The sequence below is a fragment of the Vigna umbellata genome, chromosome 1 (genome assembly GCF_029865625.1).
Source record: "Vigna umbellata cultivar VRB3 chromosome 1, Vumbellata_1.0, whole genome shotgun sequence".
In the NCBI taxonomy this organism is placed as follows: domain Eukaryota; kingdom Viridiplantae; phylum Streptophyta; class Magnoliopsida; order Fabales; family Fabaceae; genus Vigna; species Vigna umbellata.
In genome coordinates, this window is record NC_142165.1 from 91,613,749 (window position 1) to 91,639,243 (window position 25,495).

The window sequence follows — 25,495 nt, forward strand, 5'->3', positions numbered from 1 at the left end:
TAGATAGCTCCTGAGTTATATAAAAAGATGCAGTAGTCACTAGTGCAGAAAGGGGTTTTAACGTCCAATATTTTGGCCTTTTGACGTCCGGCGTACGCCCGACGTTTATGTGGGTGACGTCGCTCAGACGTCCGTTGTCGCAGGACGGACGTCTCTGTAAACGTCCGTTGTGTCAGCACGGACGTCTACATGAACGTCCGTTGTGGCAGGACGGACGTCTCTGTAAAACGTCCGTTGTGTCAGCACGGACGTCTACATGAACGTCCGTTGTGTCATGACGGACGTCGACATGAACGTCCGTTGTGTCAGGAGGGACGTTTACATGAACGTCCGTTGTGTCTGGACGGACGCCTATATAAACGTCCGTTGTGTCTGGACGGACGTCTATATATACGTCCGCCTCCTCCCCCCTGACGTCTACCTTGCTGAAATGTTTTAGGTAGGAGCTGGGGGGTGGACGTCCGTGTGTGCACTGACAGACGTCTGTAGACGTCCGACTGTGCACTAACGGACGTCTACTGGGCGTTTTTTTTTTTAAAAATTAGTTTATTTTTTCAATAAAACCACACCTGAAAAGCAGAAAAATGTCCCAGAACAATTTTGCAATAATATAAAAATGTGTTTTATATAAACAAAGTTCTACTTAATGTGGAGTTCAATCCACTACCAAACTATCAACATAAAACTTAAACTAAAAAACTAAACAATGTTCAACAAGAAATATAACTATTCCTAACTCCATCTTTGCAGAAGATAAGCGGTCCACTCCTGCCTTATCTGTTTAATTGTGTCTTCTGTAATAGGCGATGTAGTCTTGAAGCGCTGCAAAATTCAACAAAGATTCATTATTGTTTCATATATAGTTGTAGATGAATATGATTTGTAATGTATTGAAGGTATACATCATTACCTCATTCCAGTCATCTGTAATGACTGCTCGAATGATGGTCTTAATCCAACACATCACATAGAAGCCACATTCCCATGAATCTACCTGGTGGTTACACTAAAATAACAAACTAAATAGTTAAGAATTTAGATCATTCAATAACATAAATGAAAAGGAAACGTTAAATGACTTACAACCTTTGGATACAAAACTTGAACCAGTTGACCACGAGATTTACCAATAACTCTGTACAGATTGAAAACACAAAGTATAATTAATATGACTATTTTATCATAAAAGTTGAAGGTGAACATCAAATTCAAAGTCATTTTTGGAGAAACACTTACCCTTGAAGCATGGTTCTCAACTCAGTTTTCATCCTCCTGTGCAACGAACAAAAAAATATAATTTTACATTGTTTGGGAAGGATTACCATCAGCTGCCAGTGCGACCTATCACGAAGGACAAATAGTTATTCAACTAATTAACGAAACTATAATAATAAACTGACCACATATAACAACACCTACCCGTCAATGTATGGCACAAGGTATACGTCTCTTTTTGACTCATCCATCCATGTTTGCAAATAATCTTGTCTGTTTTGAAGTGTGTTACCAGACGGTTGAATGGTCTGAGGTTCAACAAATCCGTACATGGAAGACCGACCTTGGTCTACAACGATTGTGTCCATGTACCTAAAACAACAAAGTTAAGTTGTTAGAAACTATATAACAATGTAAATAAAAGTAATATGAAAGACCAAATTGAGTAACTTACATGCACCACAGCTGAATGATGGAAATATTCAACATCCTGTCTCCCCCAATCACCTCCAATGCATCAGAAAATGTGATATAAACTGGCACATGTGGGGGAAGACCAAATACCCTCAAATCCCAGTAGACTTCTAATGATGCTTTCTTTAATTTGGGTAATTTTGTCACTAACTTTGATAGAGGATCATCCTCCGCTTCAGCCATCTCATCATCTTCATGTATGACTGTATCATGAATTGGCTGCTTCTGAGGACGTGTGAACTGAAGATAAGAATTTACGTCAAAGCTTTGTCAACAATTATATGAAGAATAAACATAGAAATACTATTTTAAAAGACATTATACCTGTGGAGTAGCGATGTGGGACATGATCAATGCTCTAGGCCATGCAATAAATGATCCTATGGCCTCCCCCACAAAGTTAATTTCTGGAGTGGGTACAGGCACCTGAGCCTGGGGATCCCGAACCTCGTCAATGGTCACACGCACGTGCTGGGGTAATATGGCAACACCATGAATGGTCTCCCCTCCCTCAAGCACTCGTCCGACAGCCACAATGCGTGGGGGATCCCCATCAACCAACAGCTCATATTGACCGCTATACTGAGTGGGGTCTACAGCAGAGCATGATCCTTTAGTGCTGACACGAGGTGGTGTGGGAGTTTCATCGACCCCCATGTCGCCTTGCGTCATGGAATGCAGCTTTTCTTCAAGCGCTCTTTGTATTTGTTTTTGTTCTTGTAGCTGCTCCATGAATCGTTGCTCCATTGATCTCATGCTTTGGTTGAGTCTTTCCTCCCATTGAAGATCCATCTGCCTCAGTGTCTCCTGACTCATTGATTGGGGGGTTTTCTGTGTAGGGCCAAAATACTCACGAAGACCAATCGCCCCAGGAACTCCACGTACACGTCCTGGGTGCTCGGGCCTTCCAATGGCCGTTGTCAGAATGTCGTCCCTACCTTGGCCAGCAAATGTGCCCTGAGTCTGCTGCTCAACCAACTCATCCTGCACATAAAAAAACCAAGTTACTTAGAAGACATGCTGTGATAGATACACAATCAAATAACTGCTTATAATTTGAACTTACAATTCTCTGTGAGATCAAGGCAGCTGAGGAAGATGTCATGTTCCCATCAGATTTAGTCCGAGCAGCCTTCCACAGCTCGTACCTAGTAGGTGCAGGTGCTAGGTCGGGCGACTCAAGTCCCAAGGCATCGGCTTTAGACTTTCTCAGTTTCTTCTCCAATTTTGCATATCCACCTCGTGATAACAAGTGGGGTGCGTCGTTTAACTTTTGTCTTTCTTGGGCGGCTAACCTTTTATCCTGTGAAACCATGTATATAAGTAAGTGTATAATCATAAAAACTCAATGAAAGGCGATCTTAAGAAACATACCTTCCATTCCTCAGACTCTCTAGATGCACGAAACTGCATCCAATCCTCCTCTGTGAAGGTATAATGCTGAGATGGATTTTCATGTTGTCTATCTCCAAAGACATATAGTCGTGTCAGCCTTGTCTTGAAATCCCTCCATCTTATCGCTATATGCGATAACACTTTCTTTCTGATTTGCATTGTGTTTGGAATATCAAAATGTTGCTGTTTAAAACCAAAAACTTGTTACCAAAAGAAAACATAACAGATAAGTATATCACAAATTGCATGAAGTATAAACATACCTGAACATCTTGCCATAAGAGGTTCTTGTCGACCTCTGGGACGTCATCCCAACATGCATGAAGGATAGAGACATGACTTTTTGCTAACTTGCCCAGATAACTCCTAAACCTATCAGCATTTGGCCCTGATGGATGACCTGATCTGGGGTCAATGTCAACATGCCTCCTCTGACCATCCACGCGTCCGGATGTCACATCTGCCACTCGGGTGACGCCTCGTCCACGTCTGCTCTTTCCCGATCCTGAGTCTGAGGCCGACATACCTAAAAAAATTATACAACGTTAGTAATAATTCAATTATGATGAACATACATATAAAGTCAATAAAAGTGAAAATATTAACCTATTAATTAATTGTTTTTTCCCAAATGCCTTCGTTGTGATCACTACGAATTGCCTGCATTACATCGGCAACGTCATCAACTGGGTCTTCAGTGGGTCTACATGCAACAGATGTTGTCTCAAGTATATCAAGAGAATCGTCATCCTCATGTCCATGCATGTTTCTACCTTCTAAAACCACTGACCATTTGTTATTCGATGGATCACTTACGTAGAATATTTGTCTTGCTTGACTAGCCATGATAAATGGTTCATCAGTGTAATTCATCTTGTTCAAGTCTACCAATGTGAAACCAAGGTCATCCATCATGACACCAGAATTTATATCAACCCATTTACACTTGAAAACTGGTACTCTAAAAGTAACGTAATCAACTTCCCATATTTCTTGTATTATTCCAAAATAACTGATGGATGCTGTGATTGGATTTTTGTCTTTAGAACTAGCAAAGTGCACAGCCTCAGCTTGTAGTGTGACGCCACTATTTTGAACTCTGCTTTTGTCATCTTCTACCTTTGTCTGAAATGAAATATTGTTTATATAGTACCCACCATATGTAATGACCTTTGTGTTCGGCCCACGAGATAACCTCAATAAAGTTTCAGAAACATGTGGAGTCGCATACATCTTTTTCTTAAACCATCCCAAGAAGGTTTTCACATGTTCATTAAGATGCCATTTTTCACTCATTTTTGGGTTTGCTGCCTTTATTTCATTAACGTGGTCAGAAATGTAAGGAATCACATCAACAGTGTTGTTTAAGACGTACAAATGAGCTTGGTCAATTTCTTTTCTGCTAACACTTTGAATTCTCACACCTCGAACACCCTTACCTTCACATTTTCCTTCATTTTTGCTCTTCGGAAGACCGACGGGTTCACAAGATGGCATATAACTTGAACAAAATTCAATGGCTTCTTCTGCAACGTATCGCTCTATGATTGAAGCTTCTGGTCTATACTGATTCTTGACATATCCCTTTAAGATCTTCATGTATCTTTCAACTGGGTACATCCACCTTAAGAAGACCGGCCCACATATTCGAATTTCTCTGACTAGATGAACAATCAAATGTACCATGATGTCAAAAAAGGAAGGTGGAAAATACATCTCCAATTGACATAGTAGTCTTATTCCCTCATTTTCCAATTCATCTAAACTTCGAGGGTCAACAACTTTCTTGCAAATGGCATTAAAGAAAAAACTCAGACGTGTCAGAATACCCCTAACAGAAGGAGGTAATATACCTCGAATAACAACTGGTAACAACTGTTGCATCAATACATGACAATCGTGAGACTTTAAACCAACTAGCTTTAAGTCTTGCATAGACACAAGGTTACTAATGTTTGAAGAATAACCTTGCGGAACCTTCACACTTCTTAAACAGTTACAAAAACTTTGTTTTTCTTTTTTGGAAAGTGTGTGACAGGCTGGGGGCAGATAGGTGCGTCTTCCTATTATCTGTGGATGTAACTCAGATCGGATTCCCATGTCAGCCAAATCTTGTCTTGCTTTTATTCCGTCTTTGGTCTTCCCTTTGACGTTTAATAAAGTTCCGATAACACTGTCACAAACATTTTTTTCAACGTGCATCACATCAATACAATGTCTAACATCAAGTTCACACCAATATGGAAGCTTAAAAAATATCGATCGTTTCTTCCAGATGTTCTTTGCATAGGTACTTTTATGATGTTTTCCAAACACAATGTCAATGTTTTTCACTTCGTTGTACACCTCTTCACCATTCCGGGGTCTGCACACAACCTCATCCTCAGCACTTCCATTAAATGCTTTTTTCAATCTACGATAAGGATGATTACGAGGAAGAAATTTTCGATGTCTTGTATATACTGTCTTCTGACCATGCTTCAACTGAAGGTAACTAGTGTTTTCTTCACATATGGGACATGCAAAATGACCTTTAACACTATAACCGCTCAAGTTTCCATATGCTGGGAAATCATTTATAGTGCAAAACAACATTGCACGCAAACGAAACTGTTCCTGAACATGTGAGTCAAACACGTCGATGCCTTCTTCCCACAACAATTTCAAATCATCAATTAAAGGTGCTAAGTAAACATCAATGTCATTTCCAGGTTGTCTAGGACCCGATATCATCATGGACAACATCACATATTTTCTCTTCATGCACAACGAAGGAGAAAGATTGTAAATCATCAACATAACTGGCCACGAACTGTGTTTGCTACTTAAGTTTCCATAAGGATTCATACCATCAGTTGCAAGTGCAAGCCTTAAGTTTCTTGGATCTGCACCAAATTCAGGAAATTTGTCATCAATCTTTTTCCATTGTGGAGAATCAGCAGGGTGTCGAAGAAGATTATCGCACTTTCTTTCGTCAGAGTGCCATTTAAGGTTCTTTGCATCTTCTTTAACAGAGAACATACGTTTGAACCTAGGTATTATAGGCAAATACCACATCACCTTAGCAGGTGCACCATCATTACCTTCATCACCAGTGACTCTGTCAGATTTCTTTTTAAAACGGGATAAACCACATGTTGGACAATACTTTAACGAAGCAAACTCCTTTGTGTACAAAACACAATCATTAGGACAAGCATGTATCTTTCGATATTCAAGACCCATTGGACATAAAAAATTTTTGGCCTCGTAATTACGAATAGGTAGAGTATTATTTTCTGGAAGCATCTCCTTCAACAACTCCAACAACTCGGTGAAACTTTTATCGGTCCATCCATTCCTTGCTTTTAAACTAAATAATTTTAAAGTTGAAGACAGACGTGTAAAGTTCGAGCATCCTGGGAACAACGGTTGCTCTGAATCATTAATAAGAGAATCATACAAATTAGCCCTTACAAAATTTTCTTCACCGACATCACGTATCATGTCCTCTAAATGGTCACTCATCCATTCTTCCACATAATCCGTTCCTCGTGACGTGGTTTGCTGCTCCAGTAGTTCTCCATGCCAAGTCCAAACGGTATAAGTCCTCATTATGCCGTACATGAATAGATGGTCACGCACATTGCCTAAGTCTTGCCGTATTTGATTAAGACAACGCACACAAGGACAAAAATATTTCCCGTTGACGGACTTAACATTTTGTTCAACGTATTGCAAGAACTTTGAAACACCCTTCTCATACTCTTCACTGATGCGACGTTCCTTCATCCAGCTTCGATCCATACTATGTTCGTAAAATCATTAGTTCAAGTGTTTTAACTCTCACAAAGTTAGGCCCTACCCATTCAAAAAAACTAATTTTCATAATTATATCAGCCACGTGCATTGAAGTCTACATCATAAAATTGATAAGATTTCGGCAGCATTTCGCATTGGTCTCCGAAATACACGAAATGAGAGTAGTCAACGATGACCACAATCAAATATGCATCCGGAGAACAACACAAGTACTGAACCGAAATTTTATCAATCTTATCCTTAAACTCCAAATGACATGGAATTGCAAATTATGGAAATTAATTTTCTCAAACTGTCCAATCGGACAATTCAAAATTTAACACAAACGATTAAAAGATTAATCGTTTGTCTTAAATTTCAAACGGGAACTAAGTGTCACTCAATGATTTGATACTTATATAATACACAACTAATACAGATATATTCAAAAGCCAATTACGCAGTCACATTTTACAGTAAAAAACGTGCATTCACAAAACTCAATTACATGCATACAAAAAAATTTCAACCAACAAGCTAACCTGGAAAGTAGATTCGAAATGAAAATGATGAAAACGGAGGAGTGAACGGCCTAAAACGCAGTCCAAAAACAGTCAAAGAAGCCTCCAAGAACACGCAAGAGTCTACAAAAAAACGGACCGAAAACGATTTTTAATCGGTTCAAATCAAAGGTATTTCATCACAGAGCAATGTAATCGGATTGAAAATGAATTTAAACGGTCCAAAAACGAGAAAACTCACCTGGAAATCAATGGCGCAGCAGCGTTTTGCGGAGGAAGACGATGAACAGTGCGTTTCCAAACGTTAACTGGTCACTGGTTCGCGGGAGCACGATATTATACTCTTAGACGTCCGGCGAGCTTGTGGACGGACGTCTATAAGAGTATAGACGTCAGGTTCGTCACTAATGTGACGTCTTTGATGATTTAAAAATGATATTCGCGGGTGGGTTTAAACGTCCGTCCTTGGGTGGGCCGACGTCTGTAATATGATAAACGTCCGTTTTGGGGAGCTGACGTCTATTATATTGAACAAACTGAACGTTTCAACTCCCCATGGCAGATCCTCAACGTCCGTCCTACGAGGGCTCTGACGTCTATAATAGTCTAAACGTCGGGCCCCGCATATGGGACGTCTCTGGACCTGAAGAGAATTAAATATCCAACCACCCCTGTCAGTACATTAAACGTCCGTTATACGGGCTCGGACGTCTATAATATTATAGACGTCCGTGCCCTCGTAGGACTGACGTTGAGGGCCTGAAGAGAATTAAATATCCAACCACCCTGTCAGTACCTTAAACGTCCGTTATAGGGGCACGGACGTCTGTGTTTATTATAGACGTCCGAGCCCTCCCAAAACGGACGTGTAAGTTCCCTACTTGGGAAATTGAAACGTTCAGCCTCGTAGACGTCCGTCCCCCTGAGACGGACGTCTAAGGGCTGCAATGGGTATAACGTTCAACTATAAACGTTCAGCCTTTTAACGTCCGTCTCCGAGGACGGACGTTCGCTAGAGTATAAACGTCTGTCTCGGCTAGGGACGGACGTTCAAAGCCTGCAAATGGTTTTCACTGTTCAGCCAAATGAACGTCCGTCACTTAAGACGGACGTTCACTCAAGTATAAACGTCCGTCTCGGCCAGGGACGGACGTTCAAAGCCTGCAAATGGTTTTCACTGTTCAGCCAAATGAACGTCCGTCACTTACGACGGACGTTCACTCAAGTATAAACGTCCGTCTCGGCCACGGACGGACGTTCAAAGCCTGCACATGGATTTTCACTGTTCAGCCTAATGAACGTCCGTCACTTAGGACGGACGTTCACTCAAGTATAAACGTCCGTCTCGGCCAGGGACGGACGTTCAAAGCCTGCACATGGATTTTCACTGTTCAGCCCAATAAACGTCCGTCACCTAGGACGGACGTTCACTCAAGTTTAAACGTCCGTCTCGGGCAAGGACGGACGTTCAAAGAGCTCATAGGTGTTTACTAGTTCAGCCTATTAAACGTCCGTCCCCCAGGACGGACGTCCATAACATTATAAACGTCCGTCGCGACCAAGGACGGACGTCCAAAGGGCTGACACGTGTTCACTTTGTTCAGCCTATAAACGTCCGTCTCCAAGGACGGACGTTCATAACATTATAGACGTCCGGCTAGCCACAGGACGGACGTCTACAGTTCCACTTATTTACTAATATGCCACCGGTCAATTATATACGTTGGGGCTTTTGTGGATGGACGTCTATTGGGAGACGTTAAAACCCCTTTCTGCACTAGTGAGTCAATAATTCTAAATTCTCACTTACACATGGAATTTATTGGTATGATGCGTCATAAACATCTCTATATTGTAAAATTCCTAGTCATTCGAAATCATTTTATCTTGAAAGTTAAGTGATTATATTTAACAAGACACCTAACAATATATTCTAAATTTTCAAATTTTCACAATAAATTATATCAAATAGAAAATTCTAGAATTATGTAAGTGTTTAAAACTATACAATAAAATCTGGACACTATCATGTATTGCACAATAATGATTTAATAGAAGATTTGTTTTTTCACAAATTTCATCACTTATTCATCATTAAGTATTCGTAAATATACAATTTTACAAATGAAACCTGTTTTTTAAATAACATGATACGTATAGTAAATTTCTAATGGTCAAGATATATGTCTCCTTTAGTTATTTTTATATCAAGTATTAAACTATTACATTTATCATAGACAAAAATTACTGAGAGAAGGTTACTTTAAATTTATTAAATGGCTTGCTTTAAAATGAATATTTATTATATAAATAGTTGTGTTAAGGAATTTGGTTAATTTTAGTTCTGTCCTATTAACCTCTAGTCTAGGAATATGTTTTCTTTCCGTCTTAAAAAAATTTGTCTCGAGCTTTGTTATCTATGGGATATTAAAATAAAATGGTAGGTTTTGTTTACATTCGTGAGTATGTGTATGTGAATGTTTTTATTTTTGTTTTTAATGGTAAAAATACAATTATTTAATTTTTTAAATATAAATTCAAATAAAAATTTAATTTTAAAATATAATTTAAATAAAATTGTACAATAAATTATTAATACAAATAAATTTAGAGAGTATAATTCTTTAAAAATTAACCTTTCTAAAACCAATTCCTATTTTATAATTTTGAATAAAAATATATAAAATCAAATTTTAAAAATTATTCAATAATTAATATAAATGTAAATATATCACTTGTTTTTTTATTGTTGAAATAAAATTTATTAACAATAATTAATACGGGCATTCATAAGTTGGGAATGATGATACTCAAATGAGATTTATCAACAAGCAAATAGTTAAAATAAAATACTTGTATCTATTAGTATACTTATTAAAAATAGGGTTAAATATGTTTTTAGTCCCTAAACTATTGGCCGTTTTTGGTTTTCGTCCCTGTTTCAAAGTAAGGTACAATTTGGTCCTCATTCTTTTCGAAAACGTTCGTTTTAGTCCTCGAAAACTAAACACTGTTTAAAAATTTGGTCCTCATTTAGCAACAAATGAGGACTAAAACCAAAATTTCGAGGACTAAAACGAACGTTTCGAAAAGAATGAAGACCAAATTGTACCTTACTTTGAAAGAGGGACGAAAACCAAATACGGCCAATAGTTTAGGGACTAAAAACATATTTAACCCTTAAAAATATTCATTAAAGATTTTATCCACATATATTCTTCATATAAACTTCTTATCGTCCCTAATCCAATTTATTGTTTTAAATTTATTCAGTCTATAAACATAATAGATCAATTTTATGAATAATTATTATGTAAAAGATAAATCAATTTATTGTATTTACAATTAAAATTAATTTGGTTGATATGATTTAAAATTATAAGTTCTTGTAAGTCTCAACAAATTTAAAAGTTGAGCAGGCTTGTATGACGAGACAAAATAGTGTTTTAAATTTACTTATTAAAAATATTCATTAAAGATTTTATCCACATATATTTGTCCCTAATCCAATTTATTGTTTTAAATTTACTCAGTCTATAAACATAATAGATCAATTTTATGAATAATTATTATGTAAAAGATAAATATTTTATTATGATGTATATATATATATATATATATATATATAATTATTGTATTTACAATTAAAACTAATTTGGTTAATATGATTTAAAATTATAAGTTCTTGTAAGTCGCAACAAATTTGAAAGTTGGGCAGGCTTGTATGACTCGACAAATAGTGTTCCGGGAACAGAGTTAGGTTTATATTTTGAAGCTTAGAGTAACTAAGTTGCTTCTTGTACCCATCAGTTTCTTTATGCACCCTATCATATTTTTAATTATATTCCTTCCCTTGTGTGTTTTATTGAAGCTGTCTCCTTCACTCCTTCACTGAGAGTGTGCCTGCACCAAAAATAAAATAAAAATTGATTTCAGAAATATGAACCGGAAAGATGGATTTTTGGATTTGGACCGAAACCACCTTTGGTCATAAGACATTCTAAATTCACGAAAGTGTGTGCTGTGATTCTTCCCATAATCGTCCTTATTTCCATTGATTTTGGTGGAATCACTAAAAACAGATGGAATAGATATTGTTGGATTGAGTGAGTAAGTTAAACTATAACTCAATAAACTCTATTTAATCTATTTGACATTCATTATATAAGATGATTAATATAAATTTTAATGATATTACTTTAAAAATTATTTCATTAAGAGTTATGTTGGTAAATTTAATTATGATACTAATTATTAAATTAAATTAAGCATTTATAAAAAAAAAACTTATATTAAAGAGAACTTCAAGTAAATGCGACATACTCAATTTTGTCTCTTAATAGGACAATTTAGTTTTGTTATACTACTTATAATTTTAGAAAGGTAATATTTATATTGAAAAGCTTAATTAACTTTTATTTTATTGATTGACAAGACTTTCTCTAATTGGATGTATTACAATATTTTATATGGGATAGCTAATTTTAGAAATAAAGATTATTTGTAGAATTTACAAGCATGTTAAAATTTTAATTCTTTTTTTGAACGTAAGGATTGCATGAAGATAAAATGATATATTGATGAGGAAAGAACCAAATATTATGTCTAATATATTGGTTGGTTATTTCACCTTAAATTCATATTTACTAAGATAATTTTCACTACAGGACATAGCTTGATTTGTACTAAGAAATAAACAACAAAAAATTTACTTCCAAATCCACTCACACTTACCTTTAAATTCACTCAAATAAACAATAAAAATTTTATCTTTAATTCTTTTCAAATTCATTCAATCACTCCCCCAAATCCATAAATGAACAAAGCCTAAGAGAGGTGTTGGTAACTTCAATTTTTTTTCACATATATAAAGTAATATATAAATAAAAATTATGTTTAAAATTTTTAATATATTATATATTTTGTCTTTCCAAAAATTTTGAACATTTTCTTTACACTCACAAAGCACTTTTTTTAAGATTAGTGACTGTTTTAGTATATTGAAATGTCAAACTTTTTTTTTAAATTAAAATGTTTGAAACTTGTGTCAAAATATATTTATAGAATTTGTAACGTTTTATTTATTTATTATAATTGTGTATTTATTAAACTTTAATTTTGTATATATATTTTTTTAAATTGTTTGGTAGAATTCCAAAATTGTCTTTATGTATATATATTTAATGTGTATAATAAGAAAAAATAAATGGGAATCATTACAATAAACAATATTTATCCATTTTAATATGTTTGGTTTTATCATATTATATTATATTATGAGTTATGTTAATTGTAAATTTAATATAACTTTATAGATTATTCTCATCTTATCTTTAAATCTTTTCTTATAATTTATAGTCATAATAATTCACATATCCCTTGAGTTAATTCAATTAAAAATCTATATTTGTTATTTTAATTTAATTTTATCTCAATTTTTTTTAAATGGAGAAATTTTATTCTTCTCCAAATTAAGTCCAAATTCAATTTTTATATAAATTTTATACTAATATTTTTATTAAAATTCATATTTTTATTAAATATTTCTTGAACTATTTTAAAACTAATTCTAACTATACTATTATAATATAATAATTAGATTTATGTTTGATTTTTTCTCCCATAAAAGATAAGGGTTAGATTTAGTTTAAAAAATGAAGAATGTTTCCTTTAATGTTAAACAAACTTTAATTCTAAACCAACTCTAACCCTAAATCAATTCTAATCCTATTTTTTTATGGGTAGAAAAAATCAAACATAATTCAATAACTATATTATAATAATATACTTCAAGTTGATTTAAAAAATAATTTCAAGAATATTTAGTAAAATTGTAAATTTTAATAAAATATCATTATAATATTGATATAAAAATTAAATATGGTGTCAATTTGCAATTTGAAAGGGACAAAATTGTTCTATTTTTTTAAAAAAAGAAACTCGATTGAATCAAAATAAAAATAAATTGAATATAAAACATTGACACGTAGTATTGACATCAACATGTGACATTGACATTGATACGTGACACTAGTATTATCACGTAACATGCTGACTTAACATTTGTATAATTATGTTTTAAATTTAAAAAAAGAAACAAAAATCACGACATGTGACCTACCCTGTTTAAACAACTTATAAAAAAAACTAAATAGATAAAAACTCATTAAAAAATTAAGACTACATTGAACTAATAAAACAAAAATATAAACTGAATTACTATTTAGACATTTTTTTAATTATATTTCTTACTTTTTATTTTTATTTTTATTTTTTCTATAACTATCTTTTTATCACTTTCTTTGTATTTTTCTTTCATCAATTATAAAAAAGTGAAAGTATTCATGATGGAAAAAAAATCTAAATATATTATACATAAAACAAGAACAATACATTTACCTATGATGTATTCAAGGTTTATACCAAAAGGCTTATACCAACCAACTCCATAATATTTATCCCTTTAATAAAACATCTTAAGAAAATATCTCGAACAAAACTATGCTCTGACAGACTTTAGTGCAGTTGACTGGCTATGCCACGAGAACAATGAGAACCACGAGAACATGTACACAACAACCAGCAACCAAAGAAAGTTTATAGAAGCAGCGAAGCAACTAAGGAAACACAAGGAAGTAATTAGACAAGCAAGGAAGGAAACACAAAGGAAAGGAAGAAAGGAACAAGAAGAAAAAACTTAAAGAAAGCTTAGTTTTGCACGAAAGAAAGAAGGAGATGAATATCAAACATTCTATATCGGTTATAATGACTAATCAATATAAAAAGTATTCTCCAATATTTCATTTTTGTCAAGGTGTCACTTTCTATACCGATTTTAGGTCTAATTGGTATAGACAAGCATCTTTTTATATCAGTATAAAAAGCTTTGTAATTTATTTACAAGTTTGCCACTACACCTTTTTATATCGATTTTAGGTTCAATCAGTATAGAAAAACTTTTTTTATTTATGATATTGTCACCACATCACTTTATATACTTAAAGAATTTCAATTCATAAATTGTCGCTATAAAGAGTTCATTAGTAGTAAAGTAATCTATTGTGCAATTATTCGTACTTGCTCTAAGATGCTTGGAATCATGCTACAAAGGTTTGGTCCACCTTAATCTTCAAAGTTGATTCCAAGTTTGTTCACTCAAAAATAAAATGTTACTACTCATGTTAAAAATGATCTCATTCTCGTATCTTCGAATTTGAACCTAAGGAACTAATGTGATTCTAAAAAAAGTATTAAGAGATATATTTGTAATCAAATATAACAAAATATCATATAAACGGTTTAATATTCTTTTAAGAAGTTTTACATGACCATTAAATAGTGACGTATATCTCCAAATCTCACAAATTAATATAAGAATCCAAAACTATATAAGTTGAAATTTTTCAAATTGGTACAATTCTTTATTTTAAAATACATCTTGATTATAATTGTGGGTTACTTTAATTTGAAAATATAATTATACACAATATTAATACTGATATATTATATTCGTACATTAAATAGATTAAATTGGGCTTAATTAAGTTTTACAAGGCTAAATATATTACTAATCTTTAATTGAAGTATATTGTGAAATGGGGATACATGTGAATACAAATAATGAAATGATTTAATGATCTATAATTTTTGAACACTTTAGCATAAAATGTATTTTAAAGACGTGGACATAACTTATATAAACATATTCAAGAATTAAATCGAAATAAAATACATGAAGAAAATGTGTGGCGGCAAAAGCATTCGCGGTCTCTCCACGCTGTTGGCATTTCTTCTAGTACCACATGTAACCTGTCAGTTCCCTTCGAATGCGACACGACAGACAGGACCCACCACACCACTCTCCTCTGGCGGCTATTCTTTTCTTTCTTACTTTCATTCTTTTTAAGTAATCACTCAACTCACCTTCAATCTCGAATCTCGATCTCACTCCTCAGACTCTCTCACCTTAGACCCTTGCAGAGCATGACTTCAGCACACACGTGTATATATATATAGCTTACCTGTGATAGTTCTAACAAAGACAAATCTGGAGCAATTTTCTAAACCTACAAACACTATTGTTAATTGTTTATTCATCCAACTCATTATTCTTTTGACCAAATACCATCTCGTGCATATTTTATTATATCCGCCGACGGTCACGACAAAATACTTGTTTGAATTTCTCCCACAGATCCAGACTCACCATTCATTCCCCGGCTGCCTCATCTTTAAGTCGTTGGTCTTTGTTGAAATTCAATACAGCACGCGACAATTGTTGCCCACAATCATAAAAATCCATAAATATATATATAACACAACATTAAGTTACAATTCGCCATAACAAAACATATCGCACATATATATATATCTTCATAGTCGATCAGTTTGTGATCACAACTCAAACAGTTCAATCATTTGCATCGTAACTAGAAAACAGAAAAGCAAAAGCACTTTTACTAAATTTTTGACGACGTTCTCATCATGGAAGCCTATTCTGGTTCTTTTTCCTCATCCAACTCTTCATACTTGACCCAAAACCCTGATGAATCCAAGGGGCTGAAGCTAGTGTACCCTCTTCAGTCTCACAATTCCTGGCTCCATTCCGTGAGGAAGCCATCGGCAAAGCCCAGGAAGAAGGCACCAGTGGCACCGATGCCACCGACACCGGCCAAAGTGTACAAAGTAGACGCTATAAACTTCCGAGACGTGGTTCAGCAGCTCACAGGTGGACCCGAGCACCAGCCCCAGCCACGTCAACAACAGCTTCTTCAAAGCAACGTCGCACGTGCTGGCACTTCCCTTTGCGTTCCTAATGTGCCCCAGAAGCAAAATGAAGCAAGCGGAGACACGAGCACTAAATGGTACCAGGACTTTGGAATGAATTTGCTCTCACCAACTTCTTATAGTTCCTTCTGTTTCTTTCCTCTTTTGAGCCCAAGAGATGTCACCAGTTTGGAAGCGGGGAAGGTTCTTTAGGACTTTTACCAGTAATTTCTTCACACCATTCTATATATGCTATTCATATGTACTCCTATTCCATTATCTACTTCATTTTTTTTTGTTGTTACTGTTATCACATCATCCATCCATCTTCAATCTTCAACTTTTATGGGCGTAGTCAAGTGCCAACAATATAACAAACTAACTAACTGTTACCGTCCCTTTAGTGTGAGCTTATGTACCTTGATTGTCTCTATATCTCTTTTGTTTCATCCAAAATGTTGTCTTTATTACCTTCAAAGCAAAGGAAGCTGGCTTGTTATGATATTGGCTTGTTCTATTGATAAAGTATCGTTTGATCAAAAGTTATCCTAATCGACTATATTACAAGTAAATAATTCAAATTAACTTGCAAAGCTAATCTTAATCAGAGGTGAATGTCTAATAATGAAACTTATGTCTGGTTAAATTCTAGAGTACTTGTTTTGAATAAAGTGTGGGAATTTAGTGATGTAATATGATGTTCCATTTCATTGTGGAAGGATCATACTATATAATATGCAAAAGAAAAAGAGCACTATTTCGGTACCTTTTTATTCTTTTTCTCAAAAAATCAATGAAAACATGTCATATATAATTATATTAAACGATTTGGCACTATTTTATTATATCATATGACTCGTTCAACCCACTGCTTGTTTTGTTGGAGGTATTAGAGAAAATACTGACATTGGTAGGAAGAACTCCCTCCCAGGTATGGTGAATGGTATCTCTTCGTCTTCCAGATGGTTTGACGGTCAGACTATAATAATACTTCATCGTTTAAAATAATATATATGTCAAGCTTTTATTGATTTTACATGAAAGGTATTAAAATTCTTTTTTTTAAAAGGGCACCAAAGTGACGAAAAAAATATGATAAGTTACCATCTAACTTTTTTCTCTTACTTCCAATTTATAACTCCTTTTAATAATAAAAATATAATATTTAATCAATAAAAATAAACATAAAAAAATTGAAATGGAATCATATTATCCGTTTTTACCGTGTTACTCCATTTCTAGTTTCATAATTTTCATCAAAGCCAAACTTTTTGTATGATTGATTTAAATTTTAACTATAAATATTTTTTAGTTTAAATTTAATTAAGTTGAATAAGATGCTTTATAGAATTTCTATGTGTTCTTAGACTATATACATGTTTAAGAAATTAATTTTAATGTTCTGGGCAATCGTGTTCATTGGTTAGAATATTCGTAGATGGAATTGTTTATCTCCATTGAGGAGATAGCGGAAAATTGTGATGAACAGATATTTAATGCATTATCCATACACATACTCGTTTATGATTTCTATACATATGAATTGATTCCTATATAGTCAACAAAAAAGACAATCCGTGTGTATTGCACACGTGCGGTAACTAATATACTTACAATGATCTGTGATTATCGATCATCTAAAGAGAATGATATGTACACTAGTTATTTAAGGGGGCGGAAATTATTGGTGAGGCACTCCAGCTGAGACCATAGCATGCTTCCAAAAGAAAGTTTTGGTCTAACCTGTGAACTACTCTTGCTCTCATGCATGCTACTTCTACTGCATGATGATAACATAGGTTTGGGGACACTATAGGGTGAGATGTAATTTGCAATAACGGAACCGCCAGTCTGTATTCTCAACAACTCTTGTATATTCGGGTTTACGTCTTCACCTGAACAATTTGTAAGATAGAATGATCCTATTGCTGTCTCACCCTCTACTCCTATTTCCACCTTTGCTATTGATAATCCATTCTCACGAATCACACGCGTCACCTTTGAGAGAAGTCCAATTCTGTTTTCAGTGCGAATCTCCACCTTCAATCCCTGCTCCAATACAAACATATCCTCTTTTACTACTTCTATTACCCTTATGTTTTCTTACTAGATAAATAAATAAATAAAAGTCTTTCACGGGACATACATGCGAGACTCTGCGCTCTAGGGCAGCGATTAAACACAGGGCCAGCTTTTCTCTCTCGCTTTCATTCTCCAAAACCAAACTACCTTTTCGTCTTACGAAGTACTCCTGCGTCACATGTCCACTAACAATCAATCACCTCTAACATAGCAAAAGTCTATATATTATTTCAGATCATTATGCTTTCTTCCTTTAAGCATAACACAAGGGATATATGCATAGATACATCTCTGGTATTGCCTATATATCTATATATTTATAACATCATATTATTTATCATGCTGCTATTCACTTTGTTTTACTGTAAGTACCGAATAGAATTTAAAGTGTAAGCATGTTTTGCGCAATAGAAAAAGAAGTACCTGGTCGGCCATGGAGGTGTTGGAGCTAACGGCGGCGTGAAACACCTCGTACTGCATGTCGGTGAGGACGCAGACAGTATCAAACAGAAGCTTAGGGCGGTCCCTGCTCCTCACGTTCACCACCCAGTACCCTTTCTCTGCGTACCTACACACCGACACCTCTATCCCCTCATGTCCATTTTCCTTTTCGCTCTGGCATGCGCCGGACCTCTCGTAGTCCCCGTCGGCGTACATCATCTGGTGGAGTCGCCGCTCCGTATGGTCGCACCCAGCGGCCAAGCTCCTCAGCCTCAGCCTCACTCTTTTCTTCTCCTCCTCCCCGTCTTGGGCCTTGACCACATTCTGGAGCTCGTCCTGCAAGTGGGCCAAACTTTCCGCGTCGTGGATCGGCCCAAGTTTGTTTGCGTCCTCCACATAGATAATGCAGGCCGCCCTTTCGTTGTGGGTCCAGGCCGTTGCGGAGCTGACGTTGAAGCCCAACCCCAGTAGAGCAGTTGATATATCTACAAACAGGCCTGGTTGGTCCCTCGTGGTCAACTCTATGGCAAAGTTCGACGCTGACACCGACACTTTAGATCCTGGTAGTTCATTGCAACTTCGGAGCTCTATGTCGCTTGAAATTCCTTTGCTGCTTCTAGCTTCACACAGAGCCTGTAAAATCACTTACTGTTAGATTAATCATATAATTTAGTCCATCAAAGTGTTGTGTAAAAATATATAAAAAACAATGAAATTGGTTTTGATATATACTCAAAACATTATCAGTCCAGTATGTAGAAAATATAGAAAAGAAGTTATAATGATGAAAAATAAATTAATGATGATCATTTTGAAGCATAACAAAATCGAGAAATTTTAAATTAAATAAAATGTTGAAAGTAGGTTGTAAAGTTGAGATTAGGAGACAAAGAGAGAGGTGGTGACCTGTTGAATGTAATGGACGAGGCCTTTGTCAGTAAGCTTGTGTCCAAACTGATCCGTCACGTGGAACGCTGCAACATTCAGTCAACAATGACCCATCAGGAGGCTATTTCATTCATGCTTACATTATACACAATATTATAATATATAAAAAGTAATCTTATAAATTATGGTTCGTATATTAACTAATACATCACATCTGGTTCGTTAGTCTTTCATATTGCAAAATAAAATTAAGTTAAATAAATTTAATTGGGTCAGGCCTAAATCAATTTTTATTATTATTTTGGGAAATACTTTTACCTTAATGGGTAACATATCCTGCCTTAGGAAGATAAATCCACTCACACACACCACTATTACCATTGCGGTGATAGATTTCCCTTTCCTGCTTCTACGAGCTTATTCTTTTAAGGAGACTAAAAAAGAGAGAGAAATCTTCCTTGTTCAAAGTTTCAAGGAATAAAATAAGTGATAAATATTTTGTTGATGGTACTTAATTCTTCCTTGTAAAATCATGTTCTCTTTTTCTAACATTATTTACTATGATCAAGAACAATGAACCACACTGAAGAAAAATATGTGTACATCTATAGTTGCGCCCACTAAAAAAGGGTTCTACGAAGTTGTGCTGGTGGCAGCCATAAATAATACAAGGAACTAGTTTCTAGGAGAGACAAAGCTATAATATTATATATGAGAAGTTTTACATTTTCAGGAAAATGTATGGAGGGGTAGAAAATTTTCAATAATTTCTTTTTCCAAATAAGATATATGGAGATTAATGTGTCCCAACATTTTAGCAAGAACTCAAGAGATTTTTTAAGAAAAAAAAGTTGAAAAGCAATTTAAGAAAAAGGTGGGAGGAAGAGAATAGATTTCTCTTTTTTAATTCAACTAGAGTTATGTATTTGAACTATAGTGAGTGAGTCCTAATCTATATATGAATAAGTTTCCTTTTAGGAAAATGTAGGGATAAAAAAAATTAACTTCCAAAATTCTTTTTCCAAATTTCATTTTCAAAATTCATTTTAAAGTAGGTTAGAATCATAGGAAAGTGAATTTGGAATATAAGATTTAAATTAACTTTTAAAAATAATACCTTTTGTTTGAGTCATATATCGAGACAAACCGTTTTGGGGTTGAAGGACAAAACTCGTCAGCTTAGGTTAAAGGTCAAATGGTGTTGTTTCAGACGGAAATTTTCTTGGGGTTGAAGGACAAGACTGGTCAACTTAGGTCAAAGGTCAAATAGTGTCGTTTTAGATGAAAAATTAAGATGTATTGTATCAGTCTATGACTCGACACAGGTTGACCCAGACTAAAAGTCGAGACGAAGCAAAAATTGATACATGTTGGCTTAGACCTAAGGTCGAGACGCTTCATTTCAGATGAAAATTTAAAAACGGTTCTAGTGAACCGAAGGTTGGAGCTGAGCTCACTAAGACCAAAAATCGATACAAACCAATATGAATTTAAGGTCAAGATGGGTTGGCTCAAGCTAAAAATCAAGACAAGTCGACCCATGTCGAAGGTCTAGACGAACCTATTCGGGCTTATGGTTGAGAAGGGATAACCTGGGTTGAAGGTCAACATGGGTCCCAGCCTAAATTTGGCCAACATTCGATTGAGTTTTCCTTGGTCCGACTCGACCTAGCTGAAATTTCAGCCAAGTTAGCCTTGACAAAATTTTGACCGACTCGACCTAGCTGAAATTTGACCAAATTTGACCAAGACTGCCCTTGCATGTATTTGGCCAAATTCAACTTTCACCCAACCTAAATTTGGTCTCACTAAGATAAAGGTCAAGACAGTTGGCTTGGACTGTAAGTCAGGACTAGTGTGATCGAAGATGAAGGTCAAGACTACTCGACCCAGGCTAGGTAGAATGTTGACTCAAACTAACCTGGACTGAAGTTTGTAAAGAGTCAACCTGGGAAGAAGGTCGAGATGAGCTGGCCCTAGCTAAAGGTTAACCTTGGCCAGTTTGGCTAAAGGACGAGACAAGCCTATTCATATTGGAAGTTGAGATGAGTCGTCATATTTATATTTAAAAAAAGAGTTAAACATGTTTTTAGTTCTTGAACTTTTATGTGAAATTAGAATTCGTTTGTATATGAAACTTTGATACATTTTGGTCTCTAAACTTTAAAAATGAATAGTTATAATTTTTTTAACCCATATATGTTAAAAAACATTTATGTGATAAACACGTTGTATGCTAGTATTTTGATTGTTTTTATTATTTTACATGTTCTTGTTTCAATGTTAGCTTTAAAACGTGTTTAATATGTTAAAAAATTAATGTAATTGGATTGAAACTATATTCATTTAGTTTTAAAATTTTAGAACTAAAATGAATTAAAATTTTAAGAAATGACAAATTCCAAATTTGTGTAAAGTTTAGAAACTAAGAAGATACTCAACCCTTAATTTTTTTTTTTCATGTTTAAAAGTAAACTTGATGGAATTACCACAAAACTTTTACGAAGATTTTAGGTATGTGCAATGAAAAACTTTTTTATTCTTTAACTTTTTTGTCCTACCCAAGACCATACCCTGTGTGATGGGCCAATTGACACATCTAATTTGAACCTAATAAATTTCTCTTTCCCATTTTCCTCTCAGCAATTTTTGAATAAAACATTTTTTAAAGGATCATATTTTTAAAATAAATGAGATATTTTGTGATAAAATAGATTGTTTTTGAGAAAAAAGAATTACAAATATTAAAATTTTATAATTTTGTGAGAAAAATGAGTAAAACCAAAAACATTTCAAAAAGTCTCATATAAAGAAAGTAAAAGATTTAAATTATTTTTAATTAGAATTATATGATAAAGGATTAAGAGGTTGTAGGTACAATTATGTGGTTAACAAAATATTAACTATTAACATTTATCTATTAAAAAACAAAATTAATCAATGTTACCTTTATTAACACGTTTAGAAGTGAACTTATAAACTATGAATTGGCCTAGTCGATGTGGAACTCCGATAGCGGCCCGATAGGAGGTGAAACAATATGTCCAACAAACAACAAATATCACTAGGATGAGAGTTGCTCCCTCCACCACCCCAAGTGTTCCCTACACCTCTTCACTATTTTTTTTTGTTTCAAAAATACCCTAAGTTAATTTAACTTTTACCATTTAATTTTATTTACTTTTTTAAAACTCTAAATCTCCCTACACCCCTTCACTTTTATCTTTTTCTAATTGCAAACAAACTACTTTTTGGTATCACAAAGAGTTGTGTTTAAACTGTTATCAACAAAATAAAACTAACTAATGTCAAACTTGTCAACTTTAAAATAATGACTAGTAGCAATAGTTCAATAGTTCAGTTGTAAGAGAATGACTAATAACAATAGTTATTTGTATCGTAACACATTTTTCTGGTCTAAATATATTATCTCTACTGCTCAACCATGTTTCCGTATCCATGACCTTAGCTTTTAAAAAAATCTAAAATTATTTTGTTGGTGTTGCTGCCTGAACCATGGAAGCCTTCGCTGCCTTCTCTCTCTACACGCAAACACCTTTTTGGGTTTTATCTAAGATACCAGTTGTAATACTTATCCCTGCCTATGATAAGTCTTACTCTTAATATTATATGATATCTTGCTGAGAATTAAGGAGTGCATGTTTGATGGCCATGGAGAGTGCGTTTCCGAATCAGATAGAGTCTTTGGAAAATGGGTTTGATTTCACATGTGATTTCCGATTGAATGGAGAAATCGTTTGTGAGATGTGGCAAAGGTTAATATAAATGAAAATTGGCTTGATGCTCGTTATCTATGCAGATGTCGACATCCGTTGATATCCGTTTAAATATGACTGAAGGGTAAAATAGGAATAAAGAGGTGCTAGGAGCACTGTGTGGTGGTGCAGGGAGTAACTCTCCACTAGAATAGACTATAACCATGACTCTGATACCATATTAGAAGTGAACTTTAAGCCTAACTCTACCTCACAAAACCAGCTTGTAGAGTGAGGTTTGCACTCACTTATAAACTATGAATTAACCTTATTTCTAGTCGATATGAGACTTCTAACAAGCTATATATTCTTATTGATGTCATACATAATTTTTTTGTTGACACCTCATCAATTGAGATTGTTTTTGATTGATGTTAATATTATTTTTCAATTAATATCGACCAAAATGATTTTTTTTAACGTTGGTCAATGTTATTATTTATGGACTAACATTATTGTGAGTAAAATTGATGAGTACTATTTTACAAATGTCAATGCTTATTTTTCTATCAAAGATAAAGTGAAACTACATTAAATCGTTTTAAGTCAAAGATTTTTAGTTGATATTGATAGAAAGTTAATTTTTCGATGAAAAATAATAGAATTATTTTTCATAAATATTGACAAATGTTATTTTTTGGTCCATATTAGTTAATGTTTTGATTACTAGCTAGTGTTGATAGGATTATATTTGTGTGTGCAAATATTATTTAAAAAGTAGGCTAAAGAAAAAATGTTAGCTAATGACATTCAAAATAATCACTATCAATGTTATATAAATTATTATAGTTGATGTTAGGGGAAAAATATCTCAACAAACATCAATTAAGAAAAAATATGTTAAACCTTAATTCAAGAATGTTGTGAACTTCAGCTAAAAATTAACTTTTTATTTTAAAAATGGTTATATATGGAAAATAACAGAATTACAGAAAATAAGGATTAACGTTGGCATGCAAATAACAAAAAAGTGCAGAGCGTGTGGAAAGGGAGGCATACTGACCATCCATTAACCATCCACCATCAGAAGAAATGTATGATTTGGAAATGATGAGATCAAGCTCTGCCAACACCTGCACCATCTCCAACAATATCCCATGTCTGTTTGCGCTGTCAATCTGTTTCAGAACATCCTCCACAAATTAATATCTACCAATTATCTCTCACCAACACCTATGATTTTGTATTAAGAGAATGGCAACTTGTTAAGCTCTTCCTATAATGCATTCTAACATACTGAAATCTCCCTGTTGGATATGTATCTACACTATCTTTTTAATTACTGCGTTATGCTCAGTGATTCACATCACTATGACTACTAGGGCTGGTTTAAATTCAGTGGCCGAAAGCACATTCAAATTCTACTATAATGAATAATGCCTAACTCATACGGCTCATAATTAAATCTAACCTTCACCACTGTGCAATCGCTGCAGGAATCATTGTCTATACAGACCCTGCTGATATACAACAAGAAACATGTTAAATTAATAGAAGAGAGTGTTATACACAAGATATAGTTATTTATCTTTTAATGGTTTTTGCCTACAAGTTTACCTAAACAGTAAACTGACTTCATTAATCTTATATATAATCTATTTTATGATCCAGACGAATTTAAAATAAGCAACTGTACAACTTGTTTCAGTAGGAAGAAGAAGATTAAGAGATGTTAGAAGGAAAAGTTTAATTAGAACCTGGGTGGATGGATTCTTTCAATGAGCGATTCAATCTCCCTGTCGATGTGAGTCTGGTAAATTATCTCCATCTTACACAAACGAAAAATATTTTAGTTGAATATTGTTCGACGATTTATGGTGGAGTTGTGCATGTATATGTAGAGATTCCCAGGCTGTAGTTAAGAACATTCAACTCTCAAACGTAGGCATGGCGAAGAAAGCGCGTATACATAAAAAGAGGATGAGCCAACGTGGCGATAATGGAGCGCTGTTTTTCTTGTTTTCTAAGTGATTACACAGAAACCCAAACAACAAGAAAATGATATATAGTCATTAGATTGGATTGGAACCTTGCCGTCTTAGAATTTCCCGTTGACTTCGAAAAACCAATACTCTGAGACAGGGAAATTGTAAGGTGGTTTGTATGTCAATAAAAAGAAAAAGAAATTAAATCGATGGCTTACGAATAATAATATAT

The 25,495-nt window shown here is 34.3% G+C and overlaps 3 protein-coding genes across 3 annotated transcripts; 1 reads left to right on the forward strand and 2 right to left on the reverse strand.

Moving 5' to 3' along the window:
- Positions 1-626: 626 nt before the first annotated feature.
- LOC148206798 (uncharacterized) lies at positions 627-1,872 on the reverse strand. Its single transcript, XM_088114808.1, has 6 exons — positions 1,670-1,872; positions 1,420-1,587; positions 1,237-1,341; positions 1,087-1,135; positions 911-1,006; positions 627-822 (listed from the first exon to the last, which is right to left on the reverse strand). Exons 1-6 carry the CDS (start codon positions 1,870-1,872, stop codon positions 733-735), a joined length of 711 nt encoding a protein of 236 aa, XP_087970934.1. The 3' UTR covers positions 627-732.
- Positions 1,873-15,736: 13,864 nt separating this feature from the next.
- On the forward strand, positions 15,737-16,653 carry LOC148206799 (uncharacterized). The gene has a single exon (XM_088114811.1). It carries the CDS (start codon positions 15,870-15,872, stop codon positions 16,362-16,364), a length of 495 nt encoding a protein of 164 aa, XP_087970937.1. The 5' UTR covers positions 15,737-15,869; the 3' UTR covers positions 16,365-16,653.
- Positions 16,654-17,672: 1,019 nt separating this feature from the next.
- Positions 17,673-25,156, reverse strand: LOC124833299 (ACT domain-containing protein ACR1-like). Its single transcript, XM_047307745.2, has 7 exons — positions 25,036-25,156; positions 24,750-24,795; positions 24,342-24,456; positions 19,581-19,648; positions 18,657-19,307; positions 18,298-18,402; positions 17,673-18,200 (listed from the first exon to the last, which is right to left on the reverse strand). The coding sequence occupies exons 1-7, from the start codon at positions 25,104-25,106 to the stop codon at positions 17,814-17,816; spliced, it is 1,443 nt and encodes a 480-aa protein (XP_047163701.1). The 5' UTR covers positions 25,107-25,156; the 3' UTR covers positions 17,673-17,813.
- Positions 25,157-25,495: the final 339 nt, after the last annotated feature.